We start from the raw sequence: 26,245 nt of genomic DNA, 5'->3' as shown, positions 1-26,245 counted from the left end.
TTTGTATCCTATCCATCTACTTCGCGGTTTTCCCTAATGCTTTTCCTGAGTTCCTTCTGTAAAAGACCCTCCTTGCATATATATACGTTCGATATGAAACTGAAATACTTGAAAGCAGAAAATGAAAATAGCATCTGAAAACAAATCCAAGTGGAAATATTTTTTTTTTTTTGAAGAACCCTTCAGTATCCTTGCTATAGGCTTTTCTAAGGTGGTCTGTTAAATCAATTTCAAATATACAGATTTTTTTAATTGAAAAAATTGCCCATGATCAGAAAGTCATAACAACTGGCAACCTATTTTTATAGTAGTTCTTAGCAAATCACTTTTTAAAAAGTGGTTATATATCAGTTTGGCTGTGGAAAGTCATCAGGTAGTTAACTTTTTAATTTTTTTATTATAGTAACTTTTTATTGGCAACTTTTTAATTTTTTAGAAGCTGATTAATATATTTTGTTCTCTTCCAGACCTTATATTGTCATCTTGTTACCTGCTTTTTTGTTCATATCTTTCATCATCAGAAGTTGCAAAGAAAAAAAAAAAAGTCAAACTAGCTTAATTTTTCCATTTTTTAAAAAATTCGAATGATTTCTCAAGAATAAAACCTGAAAGTATTAAACTTAAGTTTTTTAAAAATATATATTATAGGTAGATGATAGCAGCATAATACTTTAAATTGATAAAACACTTAGTTGATGAAACTCTGAAAATTATGGATTTCAATTCACATTCTTACTGCACCCCAGAAAAGTAATTTACTTTTTCTTAGTTTCAGATTCTTCAACTATAAAATAGAGATAATTAAGCTTTACCTCTCCCAAATTTCACAGAATAGAAGTTTCAAAGTCAGAAAAACCTCCATTTAAGTCCCACTACTAAATCATTTGGCTGTACCCTGAGCAATAACCCAGGCAAATCTGGAAGACTTAAGTTTCTGAGCAAGAGCTAATCATCAATGCTATAAGGAATTCATCATTTGATGATTCTTAAGCTCATGAAATAACAAGTTAGGTTAAAAAAATTTAAAAAGATAAAACTATCTACCATTCAGAATTCTTGTAGAAAAAAATACAAAGCAAATAGTAAATCCTTGTAAAACTGCTAGAGAAATGCAAAGTAATACAAGCATTAAACTCATTTTACAGAAGAGAAATTGAGGTTCACGAAGGTTAAGTGATTTGCATAGAGTCATAGATCTCAATTCTTTTGACTATTAGACCATTACAAACTGTAGAATGTTATATGGAGAGTTGACAATAATTGAATGTATTTTGAGTACATTATGATTTAGTGGTTAAAATATTCCCCAAAATGTTAAATCCCATGACAAATTTAGCCAAAAAGCTAATATAAAGATTAATTTTTCCAATTGTAATAAAAGTTCAGTATAATGTGGCATATACCAAAAATTGAGATAGATTTTGATCATAGTTGAAATATTGGCAAATTATATTTCCAGCTTGTAAAGTGAATATTACTGATCTCCTTTACCAAGTCTTCTTTAAAGAGAAATTAGATCCTAATTAGAATTTGTTTATATTTTTTAAAAACTTGTCATCTAATATGTTTAATTTTACTTGCAGGTTTAAAAAAATGAAAATTTTTTCTGAGTCTCACAAAACGGTATTTGTTGTGGATCATTGTCCCTATATGGCAGAATCATGCCGACAACATGTGGAATTTGACATGTTGGTGAAAAATAGGACCCAAGGAATCATACCACTGGCACCCATATCTAAATCATTGTGGACTTGCTCAGTAGAATCCTCCATGGAATACTGTAGGATTATGTATGATATATTTCCTTTCAAAAAACTGGTGAGTATTTATTTGATATCTCAAATGTGCCAGCAATCATGAATTTGAAGTACACTATATTTGTGTATATGTATTTTAATTATATTGATATTGCTTTAGACCGAAAAGATCATAGTATTTCTTCTATTCAAGTTAGTATGAGAGTTATCTCTTTGAGATTTACATGTAACTCCACAATTAAGTTAAGAGAATTTGGCAATGTTAGAAAAATTATATTCTAAAGAAGATTAAGGGGTTACTATTTCATAATTCAATTAGTTATGATCTTGTCATTTTAGATGTTTATTAATGCCTACTCTATACTAAGGACTGTATTAGATACTAAGTATTCAGAGAAAAAAATGAAACCATGTTTAGTCTTAAGAAGCTTTTATTCTTTTGGGAAGAAATTAATTGTACACCTAGATGTACATGTTTTGTGTACATCTGTACAAAACATGTGTACAGAGTAAAAGCAAAGTAATTTTATAGGTGGAGAACCCTAACAATTGAAGGATTCAGGAAGGGCCTTCTTAGGAGGTAACAACTGAGTTGCTCTTGGAAAGAACCTAAATTTTCCAGGAATTGGATTTGAGGACGGAGACTACTCCATGTCCTAAGGGATACCCTTTGCAAAGGGTATCAAGAGTGATTCCATGGCTTGTAGGGGAAACAATAAGTAGACTGATTTCTCTTTTAGGCACAAAATATTTAGTCAACATTTTTTGGTGACTTTGCTGTGGTAGGAAAAAAATTCATCAGCTGATGAATAGCCTTCTGGTGTTGAGCTTCTTGGTGCTTAGTTAAGCCGTTCCTCTATGAACAGACATAATTGCTGGTACTGAGCTCGAAGTTTTTCTAGCTTGTGAGGAACACTAGAGTTTACACATTACAGTGAAAACCTTAGGATTTATCTTTATACCATTAAGGGGCATGGTAGTAGGTCTTTAGTTAAAATATTTTTTAAAATTAGGATAATCTGTTAGTTGAAAGTTGTTACAAAGATTGATAGTTATTTTCTGTTGAACTTTTCTTCATGATTCAGGATTACATCTTCAAAAATGTTAGCTTCATTATGCAAAAGTGGATTTTTTTCCCCCCTAATTGCTTTATGTATATATTGGAGAAGAAGGAACCTTTCATGTCTTTAATTATTTGGCTGGGTTTCAGATTTCTTTTACTAATGTGTAGATTATAGAGTCTGACGTAAAAATCTAATGTATATATTTTACTATTCTAAAGAAAGATATAAAGGAATTTTAGATTATCTGTGATTTTTTTTTTTTAGTAGAGTAAGGGAATGAACTTGTGATTTCGTTAGTATAGTAAACAGAAAACTTTCTGCACCAATGTCAATTGGCCATCATCATAAGGCAGACCAGGGTAGCCTTACCCTGGGTAAGGGTACCAGAGAAATAAAAAACATATTGCTTAGAGTCAGGGAAATCAGTCTGAGTATCTTGTAAATTGCCCAGGGAATAGCATACATATCTAAGGCAAGTAATCCAAGCCAGAGAAACATTAAGAGAGGGAGCAGGGGTTGGTTTAAGAAGGGTTCCCTAGCCTTATCAAAAGAAAAGAGCAGAAACTAGAGCACACAGTTTAGGGAATGGGAAACTAGACACAGATACTAGCAAGATTGAACTGTTCTTGAATTGGGAAGTTATATTTCGTAACTTGTTTCCTAACCATTTTCTTTCTTTCCAGTTATATATGTAAGTACATACATATGCATATATCTATCTATGTCTTTAGCTATATTTTTTTGTTTTATTGTTTTAACTTGTGATTTCATTTATGTGGAAATTTACCTCATTAGTGTAGATTAGCAATTTATCTTTAGAGAGCTGACAAGGCTAGTGGGAGGATAGTGACTGATAGCTGGTCACACAGCTAATATCTTAGAAGGATGACTTGGAAATAGATCTTCCTAATTTTAAGGCCAGCCTTATAGCTATTTGGTTATACTACTATGCATGTATACATATGTTTTCCTGTGTGTATACATGTGTAAAAGTAAAATTAAGCTTTCCACATTTCGACTTTACCCATTGAGGTTTTGAAATATCACAGGTTGACATGAGAAATGGGAATTAATTTGGAAGTTTTGTGAAAGCCACAGACAATATGTGAAGGCCAGAAGACAACACAGAAAAATTTTTCAGAAATGCATAAAATATCTGTATAGTATAATATTAATACACATTTTACAGTAAAGTACAGCCCCATAAAAAGGAGGAAAAAAAATTCATATTCTCTGGTGTGAATGGAAGGCCTAAAATTTTTACATGGATTTTCCAGACTGCAGGGGTGCTACCCCATAATGTCAAAAAGATAACTGTAAAAACACACCCAAACACACACACCCTCTATAGGTATATATTTTTGTATCTATCTTTCCTTTATATTTAGATTGAAGGAAATTCTTTATGTAACTACCATATAATTGTTTGGTAACTTTGCAAATCAGTCTTTGAACAAATTTTTTTTGTGATTTGAGTGTAATTGTTAAATACAATTTTGTAACCTTTTAGGTGAATTTCATTGTTAGTGACTCGGGACCTCATGTTTTAAATTCTTGGACTCAGGAAGACCAGAATTTGCAGGAGGTATGTTTAGTTTCTGAAATGTGATAACTTGAAAAGAAAACAAAACAATATTCAAGTAATTTAATGGTTTTTTAAATGAAAAACTAGAATCCTGAAATCTTAGAGAGTTTGCAGATTGAGTTTATTTCTCAAATATTTAGTCTTTGTTTAACTTGGAAAAGTACTAATTTTTAATATTTTGAATCCTATTGTATTTTCATTATGAAAACTTTTTTGCAGGTGAGGCAGATAAGACTTAAATAAGCACAAAATTGAAGGGCTTCATGTCAAAGTTTTAAAACATTGATGAAAATTCTCAAAAGAAAATTTTTCCATCGCTGGTGGTTTTTTTTTTAAATCACAGAGAGTAACAGACAAGGAATATATATTGTCATAATTGTCATTTTTGAAACATATTGTTTAATATCTTAGAAATACTTCAATATGGAATCACTTAGATTAATGATCATAAACGTGTAAAGAATAACAGTTTATACTTTGTCATTGCTCTGACTCATTCTAAAACCAAATAACTTTGATTCCTGATTGGATGATGCTTCTAGCCTATTGCACCCTTAATACTACTCACCCTACCTCACTCTTGAGTTTGTGCTTCTCCTTAGATATTGCTGTCATACACATCTCCTACACTTGAGTGACCCTGCTGTTGTGTGGCCAAATCTCTATGTGTCACATTGTGCGTGTGTGTGTGTGTGTGTGTTACTTTTTTTTTTTTTTTTTTTTTTTTGCCTGTTGGGTGTTCTATATACTAATAAAATTCATGCTTGCCCAAACTTTCTAGGTACCAATTTTCTGTAAGCCATGAACCCAGGTCTTAGGCTCTAAGGGAAGCTATGAAAGCAAATAGAACATGTATAAAATAGAGTCATGGAATTTAAAGCTGTAAGGAATTTTAAAAGTAAAAATAGGTAATATATATACACTAAGCTTTTGTAAAGAACTTTTCTTATTATTTTGTGCCCATGGGTTAAAAAAGACTGGTATTATCTCTACTTTACAGGTGAGGTAACTGAAACTCAGAGAACTTGAACCCTAAACTCACTTACCTCCAGATTTTTCCATTATATAATTTCCTCTGAATTTCAAGATAATTGAGATATTTGTGAGAATTTTCCCCCATTCTTCCCCTCCCTTAAACAAATGTATCCAACATCTCTTTTGGAAGCAATTATTTTTGAAAGTATAATGGCTGTGCTGCTGTGTGAGTAAATTTATAATACACATAAAACAGCATTCAGACTGTATTGCATGTAGAGAATGCTTAACTTTATGAATTCACTGCTCATGGAAGTAGTATTTTATTTCAGGTTTTCTTCTTTCAGAGGAAAATAAGAAGGGAGCTTATATATTCCATTATCATGTAAATTCAACAGGAAGATTGTGTGTGTGTAAGAGACATATCAGCTTCTAACTTCATCTTTTAGCCAACTGAAACTGCTCCGTCTCTTTAATTACCAAATCCATTGACTTTTCTAGTACTCATCTTAATTGATCTTTCTGGAGCATTTGATGCTGTTATCTCTTTCTCTTTGACACACTTCTCTAATTTTGGGGATACTGCAGTCTTCTATATTTCTTAAATCATTATCTATGATCTTCCACTAGTAATAGGTCACTTTCAAAGTTCTTTTCTGAACTATTTATATCTTCTCATCACCTTCCATACTCCAATTGTGCCCATCTTTCTACTATGCATCTCTAGCTGTGTGTTTCCTAGACATGTCAAACTCATGTCCAAAACAACATGCATGTATTAATCTTCCTTTAAAACTTCTCTTAGTGCCCCTTTTTCTTTTGAGGATTTCACCATCCTTTCATTTACCCAGGTTCTTACTTTAATTCATCATATTCAATGACTTTACAAATGTTGTAAATCTTACTTTCACAACATACCATATCCTACTTTTTTCATTCATATGACCCCTTCTCTAGTTCCTCCTCATAATGTTGCATGCATTCACTAATTATGAAATGACTCCTATTTCAGTAATTGATTACTTTCTGTCCATTTATATAGTTAGTTTCATTGTTTATAAAGTCATATGTTTGCCAGATCTGACAATTGATTTTCTTGACCTTCGTATCCAAAAGTGTGATGATACTTCTGATTTCGGATGTGAGGCTTCTTAAGCATAGGATTGCAGATTTAGAGTTGGCAAAGATAATAGAGATCATTTAGCCCAAACCATTTATTTTGTAGCTGAGGAAACTTGTGACTTACTAGCCTACAATCACAAGAGGTATTTGAACCTAGGTCCTATGTAACTTAAGTCAGTGCTCTTTTTACTGTGTAATGCTGTTGAAAGACTTTTGAACTTTTAATTTCTTAATCTTGAATACTAATTTTTACTGTTCATCTTTCTGCCCAATTTTTTGTGAAGTCACTGTAAGGTATATAGTAACTTGGTTTGAAGTATTCAATTCAGTTCAACAAATTTGGGAGGCAATATGCTACATTGGGAAGAGCAATAGATTTGGAGTCCAGTTTGAATTCTGGCTTTGTGATTAACTTGTGTGTGTTCTTGGGCAAATCACTTAAAAGTCACATCTGAGGCTTTTTTGTTCAATCTAGTAATGTGTAAAGAATTGGGGGTACTTGTATTAAAGAGATGATTCAGTACTCTGCATATTTTTGGTTTAGCCAAAACAAATTTTTATTATTTGTGTGAGCGAAGAACTGAGTCATGGACAGTCAAACATGTCAAACATGTCATAACTGCATTCCCCATCATAGTTTATTATATAAATAACTTTTGATCTTTGAAAAAAAGATATGAGCTAGTATAAAATTAACTGAGAAAGGGAAGTACAAAGGTGGCAGTTTGATAAGAGTATGTAATTCTGGGAAAGGCTCAATGACTAAGTGAGAGCTCTGGAATTTTCTGAGAAAGGTAAAATATTAATGGATAATTTTGATTATAGCAAATTGAATGAGTGCTTTCCATTGTGTGTATTGCCTAGAGACAACCAGATTTCTCATAGGGAGGATAATTACCTATTTAACCTGCTGTCAGGTTCTCTAGAAAAACAACTAGATAAGATAGGCCTAAAGACCTGATTCCACATTTGTCAACAATTTTCTCCCCTTTCTCTTAATTAGTTAATGGCGGCATTGGCTGCTGTTGGACCACCTAATCCTCGTGCAGATCCAGAATGCTGCAGTATCTTGCATGGTCTGGTTGCAGCAGTGGAAACTCTTTGCAAAATTACTGAATATCAACATGAGGCTCGCACTATGCTGATGGAGAATGCAGAACGTGTTGGAAATAGAGGACGAATAATCTGTATTACTAATGCAAAAAGGTGTGAAATTTTCAAAGCAAATAAAATAATTTGCATATTTGCATTTTGGTTAAAAATGCTGCAGAAATAACTTAAATTCAAAGTAGTCCTTTTGTTTCAGAGGTTATATCTTTTATGCCAAAATAACTGTTGAATTTTTTAAAGGAGATTTTTAAAGTAGAAATTGATTTTTAAAATACAAATATTGTTCAGTCTATTTCTTTGGAATTGGCAGCATTTTCTAGCATTAAGCTATTTATAGTGGTATTTTAAAAAAAAATTCTAAATCCTTCTATCATTAAAAATTTTGTATCCTTAATAAAATGGATTGAATTTTTCTAAAAACTAGTTTTCTTAAAGTGTGGTCTCTTATCATCTTTGTCTTTTTAATCCATAGTGATAGTCATGTACGAATGCTTGAGGATTGTGTTCAAGAAACCATTCATGAACATAACAAACTTGCTGCTAATTCAGATCAGTGAGTATAAACCACAAAGAGCATGAGTGTATATTTAACAGAATCCTGGGGAATAACAGTTATGTATTTTAAAGACGAAAAAACCAGTAAAGTCCTTACCTAATTGAATATATTTCTGATATACATTTTTTGACTTGCCCTCTTTTCATTTCCCCCAATGTTTTCATAACCATTGATACTTGTTTTATAGTTGTTCCCTTCTTAAAGAGGGGAGGAGAGCTGAAAGGTAAAATCTAAAAATATCTTCTGTTAGAAATAGTTTTCTTGGCCTTAACAGTACTATTTCTTACAAATTTTAAGAGACCAGCAAATTGCCAGCAATGCTACTGGTTTTATGCTCTTGGAGTTTAAGTGCCTAAGTGCCTATTTGTTAATGTGGGGGTAAAGTATGAGAAACTTTGTCTAATTATTGCCAGTGAATCATTAGGGAAAGATTTATTGATAAAAACTTTTTTTCCTCTTTTAGCATAAAAATATCTTTATTTTTTTCTGTAAAAGCATCTGTTGTAAACATCCAAGAAATTGTTACAGGTTTATCTTCTGATTTGTCTTCCCATGCACAACAAATTAGTCCTTAGTTGTACACTGTTAAATTCTTGATAATTGATCATAATTATCGAACTTGAATGAACATGCATAGTTCTTAAATATTTAGTCTTTAAAATAACCATGATATTTACTCTGGTACTTTTTTATCCTTTGCAAATTTAATGGAAAATACAAAATGGGATAAATTTAGCTTTTTTCATATAAAGAAAATATATGTTGTATAACAATAATGTTATCTCTTAAGTCTTATGCAGATCCAAAAGTGTGAATTAGTTTTGATTCATACGTACCCAGTTGGTGAAGATAGTCTTGTGTCAGATCGTCCTAAAAAGGAGGTAAGGTCTTAAGTAAAAGGAAAGATTATGGATTATAAATAATACACAGTGAGTATGAAGTTTACATTAAACATTAACTACATATACAATGAAACCACATACAATACAACCATATATACAATGAAAAACGTATTCCGTAGAAATCATGCCTGAAGAAAAAAAGTATTGTTAAATCTGTTTTCCTATTATATACTCACATGATATTGTTTTGGCTTTATTGTACTTGAAATTGTGAAAGCAGAATTCTGTGATGAAGGTAGATCTAAATATTTTTAAAACAAGCCACATCTTTTTTTTTGGTCATAACATTGACTGGAAAGTTCAGAGAATGTAAAATTCTTCCAAGCTTACATGTCACCGTAAAGGCTCTTCATCAATAAAGTATATCCTCTGAATACTGTAAAGATACTCTCCATCTTTAAGTGATGTGACAATAAAAATAACTTTGACTCTCTGTTGATATTAAGCAAGATATAAAACAACATGTATTTTTGCCAAAAATGTGCCTCTATTATCGAAATATATAAGCAAAAAAGCCAGATTGGCAAACCAATGAATTGGATACTTGGTGATGTCAAGAGAAATGGAGGAATCCCCAGTAGACCCTTTGGGATACACTTAGTGGGAGCCACTGGAATATGCAGGATGGGCAGACATAAATGGTAATATACATTGTTGGAGGGAATATATTGATGAGATCACAGATTTTCTTGAGTGAATTTGTGATCTAATATGTTAAAGATCTACAATTAATATTTTCTTGATACTGAGGAAAGGAAGACTAAATTTAAATGATATTTACTCAGCATGTTATTTTTAAAGAGAATTATTTTGATCTATCTCTGATCTATCTCTGACCTAGAGTTTTTAATGTATTTATATTACCATTTGAAACTGACAATAATACAGTAAGTAATGATTATAAGTTAATAATTATGTAATGTTTTAAAAGATATGCAGAGTACTTCATGTCATCTCATTTGGTCCTTACAAGAATCCTGTAAAGTAGGTGTTATAATTATCCCCTTTTCACAGATGAGGAAACTGAGGCTTACAGAGGTGAATTGATTTGCCCAGGGTCACAGAGGTAATAAGCATCTGAGACAGGATTCAAACTCAGGTCTTCCTAGACCAGCACACTATCCACTACATCACTTTGCTAACTTTCTTGTCATCTTCAAAATTATTTCTCATGAGAAAAGTTAAACAAAGCTATTAATTCAAATCACAATATGGTATCTTACCTTTACATTTATTATTGGTTTTAGATTTCAGCAATGTGAGATTTCTCCTCTTTGGCCCCCTCTGTATTTGCATCCTGTTCACAGAAACATTTAAAAAGTACTTAGTGATCTCTATAACTCTATACTTAGTTGTGGAAAAATGTTGCCTTTCATATTTTGGTACTTAAACTACTTTCTTTTTATATTTGTATTAATATTTATATCTAATCATTTAAATCTAAGCTTAGGGTATGAACTCTAGATCAAAGGATATGAAGAATTGTCCTTTCTCTGGAATAATTCCAGATTGTTTTGCACAAAAGGTTGCATTACATCCCAAGTCCACCAACCAGTATTTTAGTGTACTTGTCTTTCCATAGCCCTTCCAATACTGTTTCTGTTTAACCTCTTTACCAGTTGATAGCTGTAAGGTGAAATCCCAGAAGAATTTTTGTGAGGCAGTTGGGGTGAAGTGACTTGCCCAGGGTCACATAGCTAGTAAGCATTAAATTTGAACTCAGATCCTCTTGACTCCAGGGCTGATACTCTATCCATTGTGCCATTTAATTGTCCACTAAAATTGTTTTAAATCATTTTCCTTTTATTAGTGACATGAAATATTTATTTTAAACTCAGACTATTCCCAGTAGAAGGATGTGAGCAATGAACCCCTCATTTTGTAGGCAAAATTTTCTCCTTGACAATCCTACTAAAAGATCATTTTATTATATGTTTTGTTTTCCATTTTTATTCTTTTTCTTTAATTCCTTTTATACTTGAAGCCAAGAAAACTTGGAAACAAAATAAATGGTAATGTTAATTAGATGGGTTTTAATTTTTTAAGTTCTATAAAACAGTTTTAGAAAAGAGTTTAAAAAATTAGCGACAGATTCAAATTCATTAATACTCTGCTATTTATTTTTTTGTAGTTGTCTCCAGTTTTAACCAGCGAAGTGCATAGTGTTCGAGCAGGGCGGCATCTTGCTACTAAATTGAACATTTTAGTACAGCAACACTTTGATTTGGCTTCTACCACTATTACCAATATACCAATGAAGGTAAGATGAAAATTTTTATCATTTTGGAGAGGGACTGTATTCCTATTTTTAAAAATTATTTTGAAGTTTATTGTTTATTTTAATTGGATCTTTGCATTTTTTTTTCTCTCTACATCATATTTTCTTTTTTTGCTAGCCCACATTCACTGTATGTGACCAGGTCAGTAACTATTGATATATGCTTTGAAGGATCACAGAACAAAATGCAATTGTTATTTCACCAATTAAGATTAGGCTATATAAATTTTTTTTTGTTCATATTATTTTGTACAAAATTTAATCTGTTAATCTCATATTATTACTATGTCTGTGATTCTTTTCCTGATAGCTGTGTTACTAGATTTTCCTGATTTTTTTGTGCATTCTGGTGGAGCTTTTCTTTCCCCTGTAATTTTCTTAACCATTTAACATAAAGATGTTAATAACTAATAGGTACTGATCACAAAGTAATAGGCCATTATTTTCAGTTGGTTTATTGCTTCCTAATGTTAGGAAGAGTTGCATTTTTGTATGTTTATTATTCATTTCAACAAGATGCTAGGAATACCGAGCCAAATAAAATGATTTCTGCCCCAATTCTAAGCCTATGAAGGGCTGGAGGTGGATTTCTTAGAATTCTTGTTTCCTTTACTTATCAATGCGAATTATTCCATCATTAAGTTGTAATTTTAATTATCTACTTTGTTTTTGTTTTTGTTTTTTGCTATCACACTGAATGATAGAATGAGAAACTCACATGAGTCTTTTTCTTGTATTGAGAAGAAAAAATTAATACTTGTTGAATTACATTGGTTAGATCTTCACTGGAAAATGTGTGCTTCCCTCAGAATCTGTTGTATGTAGCAGTTAGCAAATATAGTGGAACTGATTTGCTTCATGTCTTAAATATAAATTCAGTGTACATTATAACAAAAAATAATTTTAGGTTGGCAGATAGTATACTTGTTGTTTACTTATTGATAGGATTTGCGTGCTGTTGATGTGAAAGTTTTCTACTTTGGACTTTTAGAATACAGTGTGTTGGAGTCTGTGTTCACTTTTATGAACACAAGTTCCTAGATGATGATTCTTTATTTGCTAATTGATGTATTATGGTGCTTGCTCATCTGTTGCAGCTATTTAAAGATGCTATTCAATTTTGAATAAATGGCCGTTTCACTTGATTCAGTTGCATCTGCCTCTTCTTGACCACATTTGGGATTTTGTTGGCCAAATGGTCAAATTCAGGATATTTGAGAATTTGAAAAACTTGAGCTGGGAATCAGAATTAGGTTAAAATTCTAAAGCTGCATCTTATTACTTTATTTATAACTTTATTTGTCTGATTCTTTGTGGCCTGTTGTTGGAAAAAAAAAAGGTATTTATATCTGTTCAGATATATTATTTAGAGTACCAAATTAGATAATATTTTTAAAAGTATTTTGTAAGTTGTAGAAACATAAGGTGTTATGATTTTGGTAAACCTAATTTTTTTCATAAACAATCTTTTAACATTAAACAGTGCCCAAGAAGCAATACTAGTTAGAGTGATTGGAAGCAAAAGAAATTCTTAGCCAGTGCTATCAAACTCAAATAGAAAAAGAGGTCATTAAGTCCTGTATAAGGATTCTTACAGGTGCATATTGACTTACAAAGTCACATAGTAACATTAATATTTTATTGTATTTTTATTTATTTTGTTAATTATTTTCCAATTACATTTTAATTTAATTCGTCTATATTTGGGAGTGTTGTAGGTCAGATGTGGCCTTGATACCTTTACTTCAGTACTTCCAGAGGCAGCAGCTCCTTTTAGTTCTGATATAATAGCTATGAAATTATTTTGCCTGAAACCCTTGAGAATTATTTTTCTTGATTAGATTCCATGTTGGGGGAAAATTCTTGCATCTTTAAATACGTCACTGAGCAAACCACTGCAAAGTTAGAACTTACCCTTTTCTAATGTATTTGATCATTTAAAGCAAAAACCAAAATTGTTAATTATTTAATGTGAGAAAACTGATTTTTAAATGTCTCCAATTAAAGGAAGAACAACATGCCAACACATCTGCCAACTATGATGTGGAATTACTTCATCATAAAGAAGCTCATGTAGATTTCTTAAAAAGTGGTAAGTAAAATATAGTAAATTTTTTTTTTTGATAGACTATATAATAGCAGAACATTTGAAATTGTGACATGCTAAAACCACTTGTACATTTCTTAGTCCTAGGAGCTAATCTTTAAAATTAGTCATTCAGCAAACTCTTAAGGGCCTATTTTGCAAAGTACTATTGGTTCCTAGCAGGTTACAATTTTCTTTAAAATAAAAATCTCAAAGTGTTAAGTAATTTTTTAAAATGTAGTTTTAAAATCTCTGTGTGATAGCCTTATTGTCATTTTGCTTTCCATTTATTAATAATTGTCTTCTGTAATCTAATCCTTTGTGTAACAGGCTATTTTATTTCAGAATAACAATCCATAGTTTGGTTGTAATTAATAATAGATAACATTCATGTAGCACTTTGAAGTCTGCAAAGTTATTATATGCATTATCTCATTTGAACCTCACAAATAGTCTTATGAGGCAAGTACTATATTATCATTACCTTTTTCCCTCTTTTTTTTTTTTTAACAACAATGAGGTAATAGGCATGGGAAATTTAATTTGCTTGTTAATAATTGTATAATTAGGTCAATAGTAGTGAATATTTGAATGAATTCTTAAATATTTAAATGTCCAGAACTGAAACACATTTTTGAATTATCTAGGAAAATACAATAGCTCACCCTTAATTTTAGAGGGGAACAAACTATGATGGAAATGAATTTGGAGTACCAAAAAAAAAATCTGATTTAAATTTTGAGTAATTGGTACTTTTTATCCATTCAGCTTCCTAATGTGAATTTCAGGAATTCTCTTTTTTTCTCCATAGACAATATTTGCTTTACATGAGCACTAAGAAGGTTGCTATTTAGAATTAGAATAGCTACTCAAACTGCCTAGAGACTCTAGTTTCTTTGTAAACTCCCAGGAAGTGCTTTGAACCAGTGATTCTAGCTTCTTTGTAGCACATACACAGATATGAATAGTTTGCTAGGAACCACTTCTAGTCACAGCAAATTGTATCCTAAAGCTTGTGTGTTCTGCTGTGCTGACAGGCAAATACTGACTCTATGTAAATGCTAGCTGTTATCACTGTTAAAATTACCATTATTTCTTAATACATAGTAATATTTATTGTAAGATTTTTTTTCATCCATTTCTCATTTGGTGGAAACATAGTTTTTATTCTCTGCTATCATAAAATGCACATTAACATAAAAATATATAGGACCTTCATTTTTGTCTTTGACTTCTTTAGGGGTCCTTCCTTAGCTAACATTTATATAGTGTCTACTCAGGGCTGTGCTAAACGTTTTATAATTTTTATCTCATTTGATTATGACAGTCCTGCAAATTCGGTACTATTGCTATCCTTTTTACAGTTGAGAAAAATGAGGCAAACAGATTCAGTGATTTCCCTAGGGTCAAATAGTAGGTGTCTGAGGCTGCATTTGAACTTCAAGTTTGCCTCAATATAGGCCTGGTGTTCTCTCCACTGTGTTTTAGATTACATTCTATTGAAGGAGAATAACAGTTACACCTAGGTGAGAAGGGGAGGAAGTACAAAGTAAATTGGAGAGAGATGAAGAGGAAGAAAACAGAATTTGGTGAGGTGGAGGGATCAGTCTAGGTTTCCTAGAGTCACATCATTTGTTTTCCTTCATTGGTATATAAGCTCCTTGAGGACAAAGGTGTTTTCATTTTTACTTTTGTGTTTCCAGGTTTTATGACATTATATGACAGAATAAGTGCTCAATAAATGCATGATGAATTGAGTTTACACACACACACACACACATATACATAACTACACACAAACATACACAAAGGATGTGAAAACAAGAGTGTTAGAGGTTAGAGTTTGGATCTGTGATAGTAGTAGCTATTGGAGTTTCCAGTAAGGGAATTCCTTCTAGAAATGCAAATCTGCAAATTTTTTGCAATTTATAATTTGCTTAGTTGCCTGGGGACTTAAAGAGATTAAGCCACTTGTCTGGCTGGTATGTATCAGAGGTGGGACTTGAACTAAAGTCATCCTGATTCTGAGGTTAGCTTGACATCAATTTCATTATGCCTCTAAGGGTTTGCATCCCAGATCTGGGAGATAACCTGAGCCAAGAACAGAATTGGAAGTAAAATGTCATATAAGGACTTTAGAAGTTGAAGTTTAACAGGAGTGAGAGGAGAAAGAATCAGACTACTTGTGCAGTTCCTAGGCTGCCTTTGGGAAGTTTCTGGCCACTTAGATCCCTTTTGTCTTTAGTGTGGCCATGAATAGGACAGTTCAGATCAAGAATTCAGTGAAGATCCTCTGCTAGTGTTCTAGAAATTGCCCAGGCTCTCATTGTTTCATGCAACAGTATTAGAAGCCTCTGCGCTTCAAGTCCTATTAGCCTATAATCTGACTTCCCAAAAAGTCTGTGGGTAGATTTCAAAGGGATCTATGAACTTGGATAAGTTTATTTCAGGATAATTGTGGGGTTTGTTTTGTTTGTTTATAATCTATGTATTTTATTTTATGCTTGTGAAAACATTCTGAGAAAAATCACTAGGCTTGAATGGGCTGCTTTTTCAGGGCTCTATAATTAAGCAGAAATGAAAAGTCCTCTGCTTTTATCCATTAGTCTTTTGGCTTTCCTTTTCAAGAAAGCTCTTGCCTCTCAAACATAATACATTTGTTTGCTATTGCTTCACAATGCAGCTCTTCTCTTTAGTCTGATACTCTGCATCTTATCAGAATGGGTTACTTGCTCTTCCCACTACATGATTATCCATCTTCTGCCTCTTTGCCTTTGTCCTCATGCCTGGTTTGAATGTTCTGCCTCCCCATTTCTGACTTTGGTAACCCCTACCTTATTTCAGGGCTCAGCTTTATTGCTGTCTTTCTTTTTTTACAAGAGTACTTTCTTGCATCAGTTGTTAGTGTTCCCCACTCTTTGATATCTTGTTTTGTATATCTTTTGTTTGGACTTGGTATATCCTATGCAATGAAGGCACTTGCTTTTAATACTTTTCTAGTATGGAATATTTTACATAGAGAAGACCTTTAGTAAATGTTTGTTGAATTGAATTAAATTGGGATCTTACATAGAAAACTCAAGTGTTATATTTTATTCTCATTTACACTTTTTTGAAATATATTAAAGGTGATGTTCACTTGGGAGGCAGTAGTAGAGAAGGCTCATTTAAAGAAACTGTAACACTTAAATGGTGTACACCAAGAACAAATAATGTTGGTAAGTACTCAAAATAATTAAGCAATGTAAGTTATTAAATTAGAAATTTGATAAGTTTTTTCCACTTATTCTTTTGACTTCATCTTTAGCCATCATTGTAAAGATCGTGGAGGAGGTAACTTCTCCTTCCTATAATAGAAGTGATGCTTTATTCATATTCATGAGTTTTTACTTGTGTTTCAGAATTACATTATTGCACAGGAGCATATAGAATTTCACCTGTAGATGTGAACAGTAGACCTTCCTCCTGCCTTACTAACTTTCTTCTGAATGGTAACTTTTTTATTTGTTTTCATTGGTATAGTTACATGTATAATTTTACAAGTGAGAGAACTTTGAAATAGGTGTGCAGACCACAGTTAATTGCTAACAAATTTTGTAAAAGAATTCTAAAATCTGATCTAGATGTGGAACGTTTCCCTCTATATCTTTTTTAACCTTTTTCACACTAATTTCTTTGAACTTAAATATTACAGAACTCATTGAAGTGATTTTGCAGAGATTAGTAAAATGATTTGTGTTTCTGGCCTTAATCAGAAGTATTATGTTTTCATTAATGAACATTATAACTAAAATATTTTCTGATTTTTAATTTCCCCATAGATTTCAAATTTATATATATATATATATATATATATATTTTTTTTTTTGCTAAGACAATTGGGATTAAGTGATTTGCCCAGGATCACACAGCCATGGATCTGAGACCAGATTTGAACTTGGGTCTTCCTGACTTCAGGGTTGGTTTTCTATCCACTGTGCCATCTAAATGCCCTGCAAATTAATATTTTGAAGAGGAAAATGACTTAAAATTACATCTTTGATTCAAAATAATTTTTTCTGTTGTTATGAACTTTAGTCCTTTATAGCACAAGGCCTTTTTAAAAAAATCATTTATATTTTATTTTTCCCCACTTACATGTAAAAACAATTTTTAACATTTATTTTTAAAATTTTAAGTTGCAGATTTTTTCCTTCCTCCTTCTTTCCCCCCAATTGAGAATACAAGCAATTCAATAAAGGTTATACATATGTAGTCATGCTGAACTAGCTACGCCCAGAAAAAGAACTCTGGGAGATGACTAAAAACCATTACATTGAATTCCCAATCCCTATATTTATGCACACCTGCATTTTTGATTTCCTTCACAAGCTAATTGTACAATATTTCAGAGTCTGATTCTTTTTGTACAGCAAAATAACATTTTGGTCATGTATACTTATTGTGTATCTAATTTATATTTTAATATATTTAACATCTACTGGTCATCCTGCCATCTAGGGGAGAGGGTGAGGGGGTAAGAGGTGAAAAATTGGAACAAGAGGTTTGGCAATTGTTAATGCTGTAAAGTTACCCATGTATATATCCTGTAAATAAAAGGCTGTTAAATAAAAAAATAAAAAAAAAATACATATGTAGTCATGAAAAACATTTCCATAGTAGTCATGTTGTGAAAGAAAACATGGATCCAAAAAAAAAAAAGCACCCTAAGAAAAATAAAGTTTAAAAAAAAAATGCTTCAATCTGCATTCAGACACCATAAGTTCTTTTCTGGGTATGGATAGCATTTTTCATCATAAGACCTTCAGAATTGTTTTGTATTATTGTATTACTAAGAATAGCAAAGTCATTGATAGCTGATCATTCCACAATGTTACTAATACTTTGTACACAGTACATTTCACTATGCATCAGTTCATGGAATTCCCTGCAGGTTTTTCTGAGAGCATCCTGCTTATCATTTCTTATAGCACAATGCATTATTATATACAAATATTATAATTATATACAATTTATTCAACTATTCTTTCAATTTCCAATTCTTTGCCCCTAGAAGAGAGCTATTGTAAATATTTTTTGTACAAATATGTCCTTTTGTTTTTCTATTTCTTTTGGGACACAGATTTAGTGGTATTGAGCATAAGTCTCTACAGAATGGTTGAATTAATTCACAACTCTGCTATCAGTACATTAATTTATCATTTTTCCCTCATTTTTTCCAACATTTGTCATTTTCCTCAACTGTCCTATTAGCCAATCTAATTCTGTTGTAGTGCTTCAGAATTGCTTTAATTTGCATTTCTCCCAATTAGTAGTGAGTTAAGGCATTTTTTAATATGGCTATAGATAGCTATGATCTACTTCATCTGAAAACTGTTCTTATCTTTTGATCATTTATCAATTGGATAATGATTCTTATTTTTATAAATCTGACACAGTTTTCTATATGTTTGAACAATGAGGCCATTATCAGAGGGACTTGCTGCAATTTTTTTTTTTTACATTTACTGTTTCTATTTCTCTCTGTTTTATTCTATTCTCTTTCCTTTCACCCTGTCCCTTCACAAAAATGTTTTGCTTCTAACTCTTATCCCCTCCTCTAATCTGCCCTCTCTTGTCATCCCCTCAACCCCTTTCGCTCCTACTATTCTGTAGGGTAATATAAATTTCTATAGGGTAGGGAATTCTTGACCTAGAAACTCATTTTACCAATGCAGATTTAAAATTTTTAGTCTCATAGATAGTCTGGTACACTGAGAGGTGAAATCACTTGCCAGGTATCTCATAGTTGGTTTTCAGTGTGCCAAATATAATTTTATTTCCATGTTCTATACTCTTGGAGGATTCAGATTTTAATAAATGCATTAAAATTAAATGTTGAATATTTCTAGCATAGAGACTGCTCAGAATTAGTATTCTACTGCAGAAATCTCCCAAAAAATTTCCTTTTAGGCTTATATGAACTGATACTGAGTGAAGTGAGCAGAACCAGGAAAACATTGTACACAGTAATAGCAAGATTATGTGATGATCAACTATTATAGATTTATCTGTTCTCAATAATTCAGTGATCCCCTTGGGATGGAAAGTGCCATCCATATCCAGAGAAAAAATATAAAAATTGAATGTAGATCAAAGCATAGTATTTGATTTCCACCCTTTTTTCCATTCTTTTTTTGCTTTTTCTTTCTCATAGTTTTTTTCCCTTTTGGTCTGATTTTTTTCTTGCACAACATGACAAATGTGGAAATACATTTAGTAGAATTATATATATTTAACCTATTGGATTGCTTGATGTTTTGGGGAAGGGAGAAGGAAGTAAAGAAGAGAAAAAAATAGGAACACAAAAACTTACAGAAATGAATGTTAAAACTATCTTTACATGTATTTGAAAAAATAAAATACTAGTGAGGGGGGAAAAAATTTCCTTTTAGAAATAATTTGATACTTTGAGCAGAATGGAAGTATAAACTTCCTTCAGAAAAATCTAAACAGCCACAGGAACTCAAAATTTTTAAGTACTTGTGGTAACATTGAAGCACGATGAAACAAAAATGGGACTTTTTTTTTTTTTTTAATTGCTGCTCTTCTAGAGATTGGCCAGAAGTGCTCAAACTTTTCTTTTTGGTGTCCAAATGACTGAAAAACAACCAGACATTAAATTTTGATAGTTTACTTTATGTATAGCTGGAAAAAATACAGTAACCTTCTTACCTGAGACTAAGATACAAACCTGGAAGGGAAAAGACCTTCTAGGTAAAATCTATTGTTAGGTGAACAAAATGAATCATCCAGATATATATGTTTTAAGAGTGAAAAAGTTACCAATTTGAATTAATTTGCTGATCTTACTCTTGACAGGTCGTTCTGTTCTACTGGAACAGCCACGAAAATCAGGTTCCAAAGTCATTAGTCATATGCTTAGTAGCCATGGAGGAGAGATTTTTTTGCACGTCTTGAGCAGTTCTCGATCCATTCTAGAAGACCCTCCTTCAATTAGTGAAGGGTGTGGTGGGAGAGTTACAGATTACCGGATTACAGTAAGGCTCTAATGTCTATGAGTACTACTTCCATATTTTGAATTTACCAGGCTGTTAAAGGGACTTTTCGGAGTAAGGTGGTTTGATTTTGTTTGCTTGATTCTGTTTCTGCTTAGAGTTAATTTTGTGAAATAGTTTTACCAACAAGATTTAAATATTTAATAACTATATTCATCATATAATTATTTTAATTTTAGTGGAAGACAAAAACAATCTGTCAATGGTCTTATCTTAGCATTTTATATTACTTCATTTTCTGTCCTTCAAAGGAATTGAACTCTTCAGAAGTTTTAACTTCCAAAACATGTAAATGCAACCCTATTTTATTCATGTTTTAAAGATTTCCTCAATCCAACCATAGCTACATAGCTTTATCATTGGCTCCGATCTCTTCATTTATATACACACACTCATATATATATATATATAAATCGTTCTTTTTTTTTTTTTTTTTTTGAGGGGGTTTGTGCGTATGTGTGTGTGTATATACATATTATGTGTGCACATAAAAACATATAAGCACATATGTGTGTGTGTTCACATACACACAATATTTTTTTCAAGATATCCACCTAGAGATCAGAAAATGTTTCAGAAATGTTTCTGGACACATGCTACACAAAAGAAGCAAAAGATAGTATCTTGTGTTTCTTCATTATATGTCATAGAACATAAACTTTAAGAGAGGTTATTTAATCCAGACTGTGTAAATTAGAAAATATAGTTTCTAATTTTATCTTGTTTGGTTATCATTAGGATTTTGGTGAATTTATGAGGGAAAACAGATTAACTCCTTTTCTAGACCCCAGATATAAAATCGATGGAAGTGTTGAGGTCCCTTTGGAACGAGCAAAAGATCAATTAGAAAAACATACTCGTTATTGGCCTATGATTATTTCACAAACCACCATCTTCAACATGCAAGCAGTAAGTAATTTTAAATTGTTACACAGTATCAGTTTCTTTTTTGGCTATACAGCTTTGCCAAATTTATTATGTAACAGTTATTTAATTTATTCTTATCCATATAAGGAATGCCTGCTGTGGAATAGATACAGTAGAAGGAAAGTCTGTTGTAGTTGAAAGCGTACTGGAATGGGAATCAGAACATTGATTGTCTGACTTTAGGCAAATTAGTGGAAATCTTTAGGCCTCACTTTCTTTGTGTATAGAATAAAAGGCTTAGGTCAGGCCAATAGTTCTGTAATCTCTCAGGTCAAAACTATTTTCATAATAATGCTGACATTCTCATATTTAATATGGTCAATATTGATAGATAAAACTTGCATAAATAAAATCTCCTTGTAGGGGTCTCAATCATTTATAAAAATGTAAGATTTTCTGAGACTAAAAAGTTTGAGAACTACCAGATTAAAAAAATCTCTAAGCTACTGTTCCTATGAATTAGGTAATTTTACAATTATGTGGAAATTATAGAATTTTAGAGTTAAAAACAATCTTAGCCTATAGTCTTCCCCCTCATTTACAACTAAGAAAATGGATTCCAAAAGAGTTATCTGAGGATATATAGATAATTGATAGCAAATCTGAGAGTGTAACTCAAGTCTTCTGATTCCCCAGTCCATTGTTTTATCTTCAAGAATCTCATCTAAAAGATGTTTTAGTATGGGGAGTGATGCTATATACTCTCTTCTTTCTACCCCCTCCTCCCTTCCCTGAATAGGCAATAACTTTTTAATGTACTGTTTGTAGTTTTGCTTGAAAGTTTGGTTTCAACTCTTGAATTATTTAAAATCATAAGAAATATTTCACTTTGACATTAGGGACTTTGGTTGTTCAAGACGTTTGAAGGGTTTTTTTTGGGTTTGCTTTGTTTTTTAATTAATAGGTAGTTCCATTAGCCAGCGTTATTGTCAAAGAATCCTTAACAGATGAAGATGTGTTAAACTGTCAGAAAACAATATACAACTTAGTTGATATGGAGAGAAAAAATGATCCTCTGCCTATTTCCACAGTTGGTACAAGAGGAAAAGGCCCCAAAAGGTAGTAGTTTTTTTTTTAAACCCTTTTCAAATAAATATAAGAGCTTAATATTTATACTATACTAAATTTTTCTTGTTATTAAATAATTAGATGTACAATAAATGTTGTATAGGAGAAAACAAATACCATGTTTATTAAATTTTTTCCTCAGTTGTTTAACTTTAGTTTATGGCATTTTAGCTCTTGTATGTTCTATTTTATAGGAAGAAAAAAATTTTTTTTCTTTACTACAGAGATGAGCAGTATCGTATTATGTGGAATGAATTGGAAACCCTTGTCAGAGCTCATATTAACAACTCTGAGAAACATCAACGGGTCTTAGAATGTCTGATGGCATGTCGGAGCAAACCCCCAGAAGAAGAAGAGCGGAAGAAACGAGGAAGGAAGAGAGAAGATAAAGAAGACAAATCAGAGAAAGCAGCGAAAGATTATGAGCAAGAGAAGTCCTGGCAAGATTCAGAGAGGTGACTTTTAAAAGTTAATAAATGAACCTTATAGGATATTGGCATGGAACACAAACTATTTACCACACACTTAAAATAGTCATTCACTTATTTATTAGTAATTTACTAAATTCATTTGTTTTTCATCTAATTTATCATTGTGGAATATGGCATTTACTCAGCTAAGCTGTCTTTAGACATTCATAATCAGATTTAGAACTGGAAGCATTTAGTCCAACCTTATTTTACAAATGAGTAACAAGAGGTGAAGAGAATGTCAATGAAATTGATTGATTGAAACCTATATCCTCTAATTCCAAATCTGCTACTTTTCTTCCAACCCTATACCCCAATAACTTATTCAGTGTTATACATCATGTCCTTTCCTTAATTATTGAGAGCTAGATAGCTTTACCAGATAGATTTATTGTCACTTTAAAGTTGGGATAACTTCAGAATTTATATTTTTTAAAAAGTTGAAGTTATACAAAATAGCATCATTTTTGCTATTAATTGTATAGGCTCCTTATTAGTTCACACAGTTCTTGCATTATTTAGTGAAATAAAGATTGAATTTTGCTAAATTAATAAAAAAAATCAATAATTACAACTATATTAACTGTTCAGCTGGCTATTTGCATATGTGTCATTTTTGCACCCCACCAGAGATTGAGGCTTTGAGCCATGTGGAAGTAATAACAGGGTAGTAAAGAGCTTTTAATTTAAGGTGGGGGCTTTTTTTTTTATTTTTTTATTTAAGAGGCTCCCTTCTTCTTATTTGAGGGAACTGAGATCAATAGTTTATAAAAATAGGTCCACTTTGTCGACAAAGAAAATTTCTTCTCTTCATATTCTTTTTACAATAGAAATTCTTCCACATGTGTCTCAAAAGTTCTTTGACCTCCTAACTCTGATCAGGAGAGAAATCTTGGTTGCTAACGTTTGGAACCTAAGAGATTATCTATTATAGAGGGAAAAGTCCGAATAATAGTTTTTGCCTTTTTTCCTAAATTGGTAGAAATAAATTTTTTTATTGACAATTTTAAAGTTATTCCTAAGATTGAGTTAATGTCTCTCTGTAAATTTACCTTTTTAGATTTTTCCTTTAGATTTTCAAGGCTTTAAAGCTAAATTCACTTTTTTAATGACATTTTGTTTTAATGACATTTTTTTCACTTATAAACTTGAAAACAAAAATAAAACTTAAAATATTTCAATATGCAAAGGACAAAAAAGGTATCATTATATATGAAATGGTGAATTGTTACATGGTTTGCTTAAGTATACTTAAGAGTATACTAAATTTCACAAAGTAGTAATAAAACTGCCCTATTTTGTTTCTGTCTCTGAACTCCTTTTTGTTTGCTTTGTTTTAAAATTATTTTGCTGATCTTCTTTTCCTTTGTTTTCTATATCACTATTACTACTCAGTAACTTCCCTTCCCCGATTTCTAAACCCTTTCTTAATACAAATAACTATTGTTAAACCAAATAAATTGTTACTTTGACCAAATCTTTTGTACCTCTGGGTCAGCACCTGTCTGCTAAGTGATAGGAAGCACACTTTCTCATCTATCAGTGTGGCAGTCCCAGTTCTGAGGTCTTTAAAAATTTTTTTTCTTTATGTTGTTCTATTCTATGTGAGTAAGTAGTATTTTGAAAGTTTTATAATAACATTTAACCCTGTTCATTTAATTATTTTGCCTAGTTGAGATTGAGGAGTTTTGGTTCCTATTATGTATTTTCTAGGAGTATGTATTATGGTTGGAAGTACAGAGATTTTGGTGGGAGAGGGAGTGTCTTTTTGTTTTTAAAGTTATCCTATGTAAAAATATGTTGATTTTCAGACTGGCTGATTTAAGAGTTGTGTTTAAAAATATATCTTCAAATTCACTGTTTGAATTTCCCAAAGATTAAAAGGAATTTTAGAACGTGGAAAAGAAGAATTAGCTGAAGCAGAGATTATTAAAGATTCTCCTGATTCTCCAGAACCTCCAAACAAGAAGCCTCTTGTTGAAATGGATGAAACTCCACCTGTAGAAAAATCCAAAGGTAAGAGGAGCTGGAGTACCCTTTTGAAAGAGGCTCTTAGGATCCAGCATCTCAAACAATATCATCTTAGTGAATATTTATTGTCTGAGGCAATAAAAAAAACTTTCCTGCTATACCTTTGAATTTGAAGTCTCTGGTCACTGTGCAGAAAAAATGTTAGAATGAGAATTATAATGAGAGCTTCATTAATTTCCTTTGAGAATGAAGTTTTTTAATGAAGTCCAATTTAAAGTAAAAACAAACCAAGTTTTTGTAAATTATGCAATTTAGCCACATATGACAAAAAAACCTGTTGTGCCCTTCTCTTTTTGTTGAAGGTGAATAGGCCTGAATGACTACAAAATCAATTCTTTTTTGTTGTTGTTATTGGTTTTCTTTGTTCCCATTTTTCTCTTTCTGTAGTTTTCTTCCTCTTCAGATGTCATTCACTCTGATTACTTTAATCAGTTCCCTTACTTGTTGAATACCTCATAATTTCAATTTAAAAACAAAACATTAGCATTGATTGTTTTAGTGTGAATAAGTTTTAAGCAATTTATTCTTTTCTCATTGCATTTTAAACCTTTTAATTCTTATTATGGAATAATTGTCTGTCCCTGTTAAAGGAATTATAGGCATCAGCCAGCAGGTGAGAAGGTAAGTTTTTGAGAAGTGCTTCTTTCTTGAAAGTAACTGGTGTTGTGTTTTTCTGGAGTTTTTGTTTTGTTTTTGGTGTGGCTTGAATGAAGCAGAAGGGCAGAAAAATAAGGATTTGTCTAATCCCTACAGTTCTAAACTTGTGATGCCACAATTTTTTATAATCAAAAGAATTGAAATTTCCATAGCACTTTGAGGTATTTTCATTTATGTCATTTATTTGGAGCTTCATCACAGTTCTATTAGTGTTTCTTTTTTTTCCTTCTTTGTTTTTATTAGGAAAAAAAAAAGAATGAAACAGATGCTGTGAGTTGCTAATCAACACATAACTAGGGGTTTTTAGAAGAGAATTAAGCCTATAATCTTCCCAATTTCCCAGTCTGTCCATTTTTCTTCTGACCTGGGATCTTCATACTAAAGTCTAGCCTTGGATTTAAAAGCAAAAATGAGGAGCCCAATTGACCACACTATCATTGCTAGGAGTCTTATTTTTTCTTTTTTTAATTATGGGAGTTAGGAAAAGCCTGTATTACTTATTCTTGGCTTCTGGAACCTTGAGTGTCTTGCATTAAAACAGGCCCAGGGCCATGTACTCTAAACATCTAAATTAGGCAGGCACCTAAACTTTCTGACCA

General features: G+C 31.7%; 1 protein-coding gene across 3 annotated transcripts in view; it reads left to right on the top strand.

Annotated features, from left to right (window-relative positions):
• Positions 1-26,245, top strand: part of INTS13 (integrator complex subunit 13) — a 41,852-nt gene that overhangs the window by 275 nt on the left and 15,332 nt on the right. For all 3 annotated transcript variants that reach the window (XR_004229560.1, XM_031938489.1, XM_012550867.3), the window contains exons 2-15: positions 1,584-1,818; positions 4,332-4,406; positions 7,507-7,709; positions 8,086-8,166; positions 8,960-9,050; positions 11,203-11,331; positions 13,357-13,441; positions 16,564-16,653; positions 16,837-16,926; positions 20,297-20,475; positions 21,232-21,402; positions 22,325-22,479; positions 22,713-22,943; positions 24,835-24,974. Coding sequence is in view for 2 of the 3 variants with exons in the window: in XM_031938489.1 (XP_031794349.1) it covers positions 1,594-1,818; positions 4,332-4,406; positions 7,507-7,709; positions 8,086-8,166; positions 8,960-9,050; positions 11,203-11,331; positions 13,357-13,441; positions 16,564-16,653; positions 16,837-16,926; positions 20,297-20,475; positions 21,232-21,402; positions 22,325-22,479; positions 22,713-22,943; positions 24,835-24,974 (1,945 nt within the window). In the remaining variant the exon portion in view is untranslated. The remainder of the gene's footprint in view (positions 1-1,583; positions 1,819-4,331; positions 4,407-7,506; positions 7,710-8,085; positions 8,167-8,959; positions 9,051-11,202; positions 11,332-13,356; positions 13,442-16,563; positions 16,654-16,836; positions 16,927-20,296; positions 20,476-21,231; positions 21,403-22,324; positions 22,480-22,712; positions 22,944-24,834; positions 24,975-26,245) is intronic.

Source organism: Sarcophilus harrisii, chromosome 5 (assembly GCF_902635505.1).
Source record: "Sarcophilus harrisii chromosome 5, mSarHar1.11, whole genome shotgun sequence".
In the NCBI taxonomy this organism is placed as follows: domain Eukaryota; kingdom Metazoa; phylum Chordata; class Mammalia; order Dasyuromorphia; family Dasyuridae; genus Sarcophilus; species Sarcophilus harrisii.
This window is presented reverse-complemented; position numbering and strand designations above follow the sequence as displayed.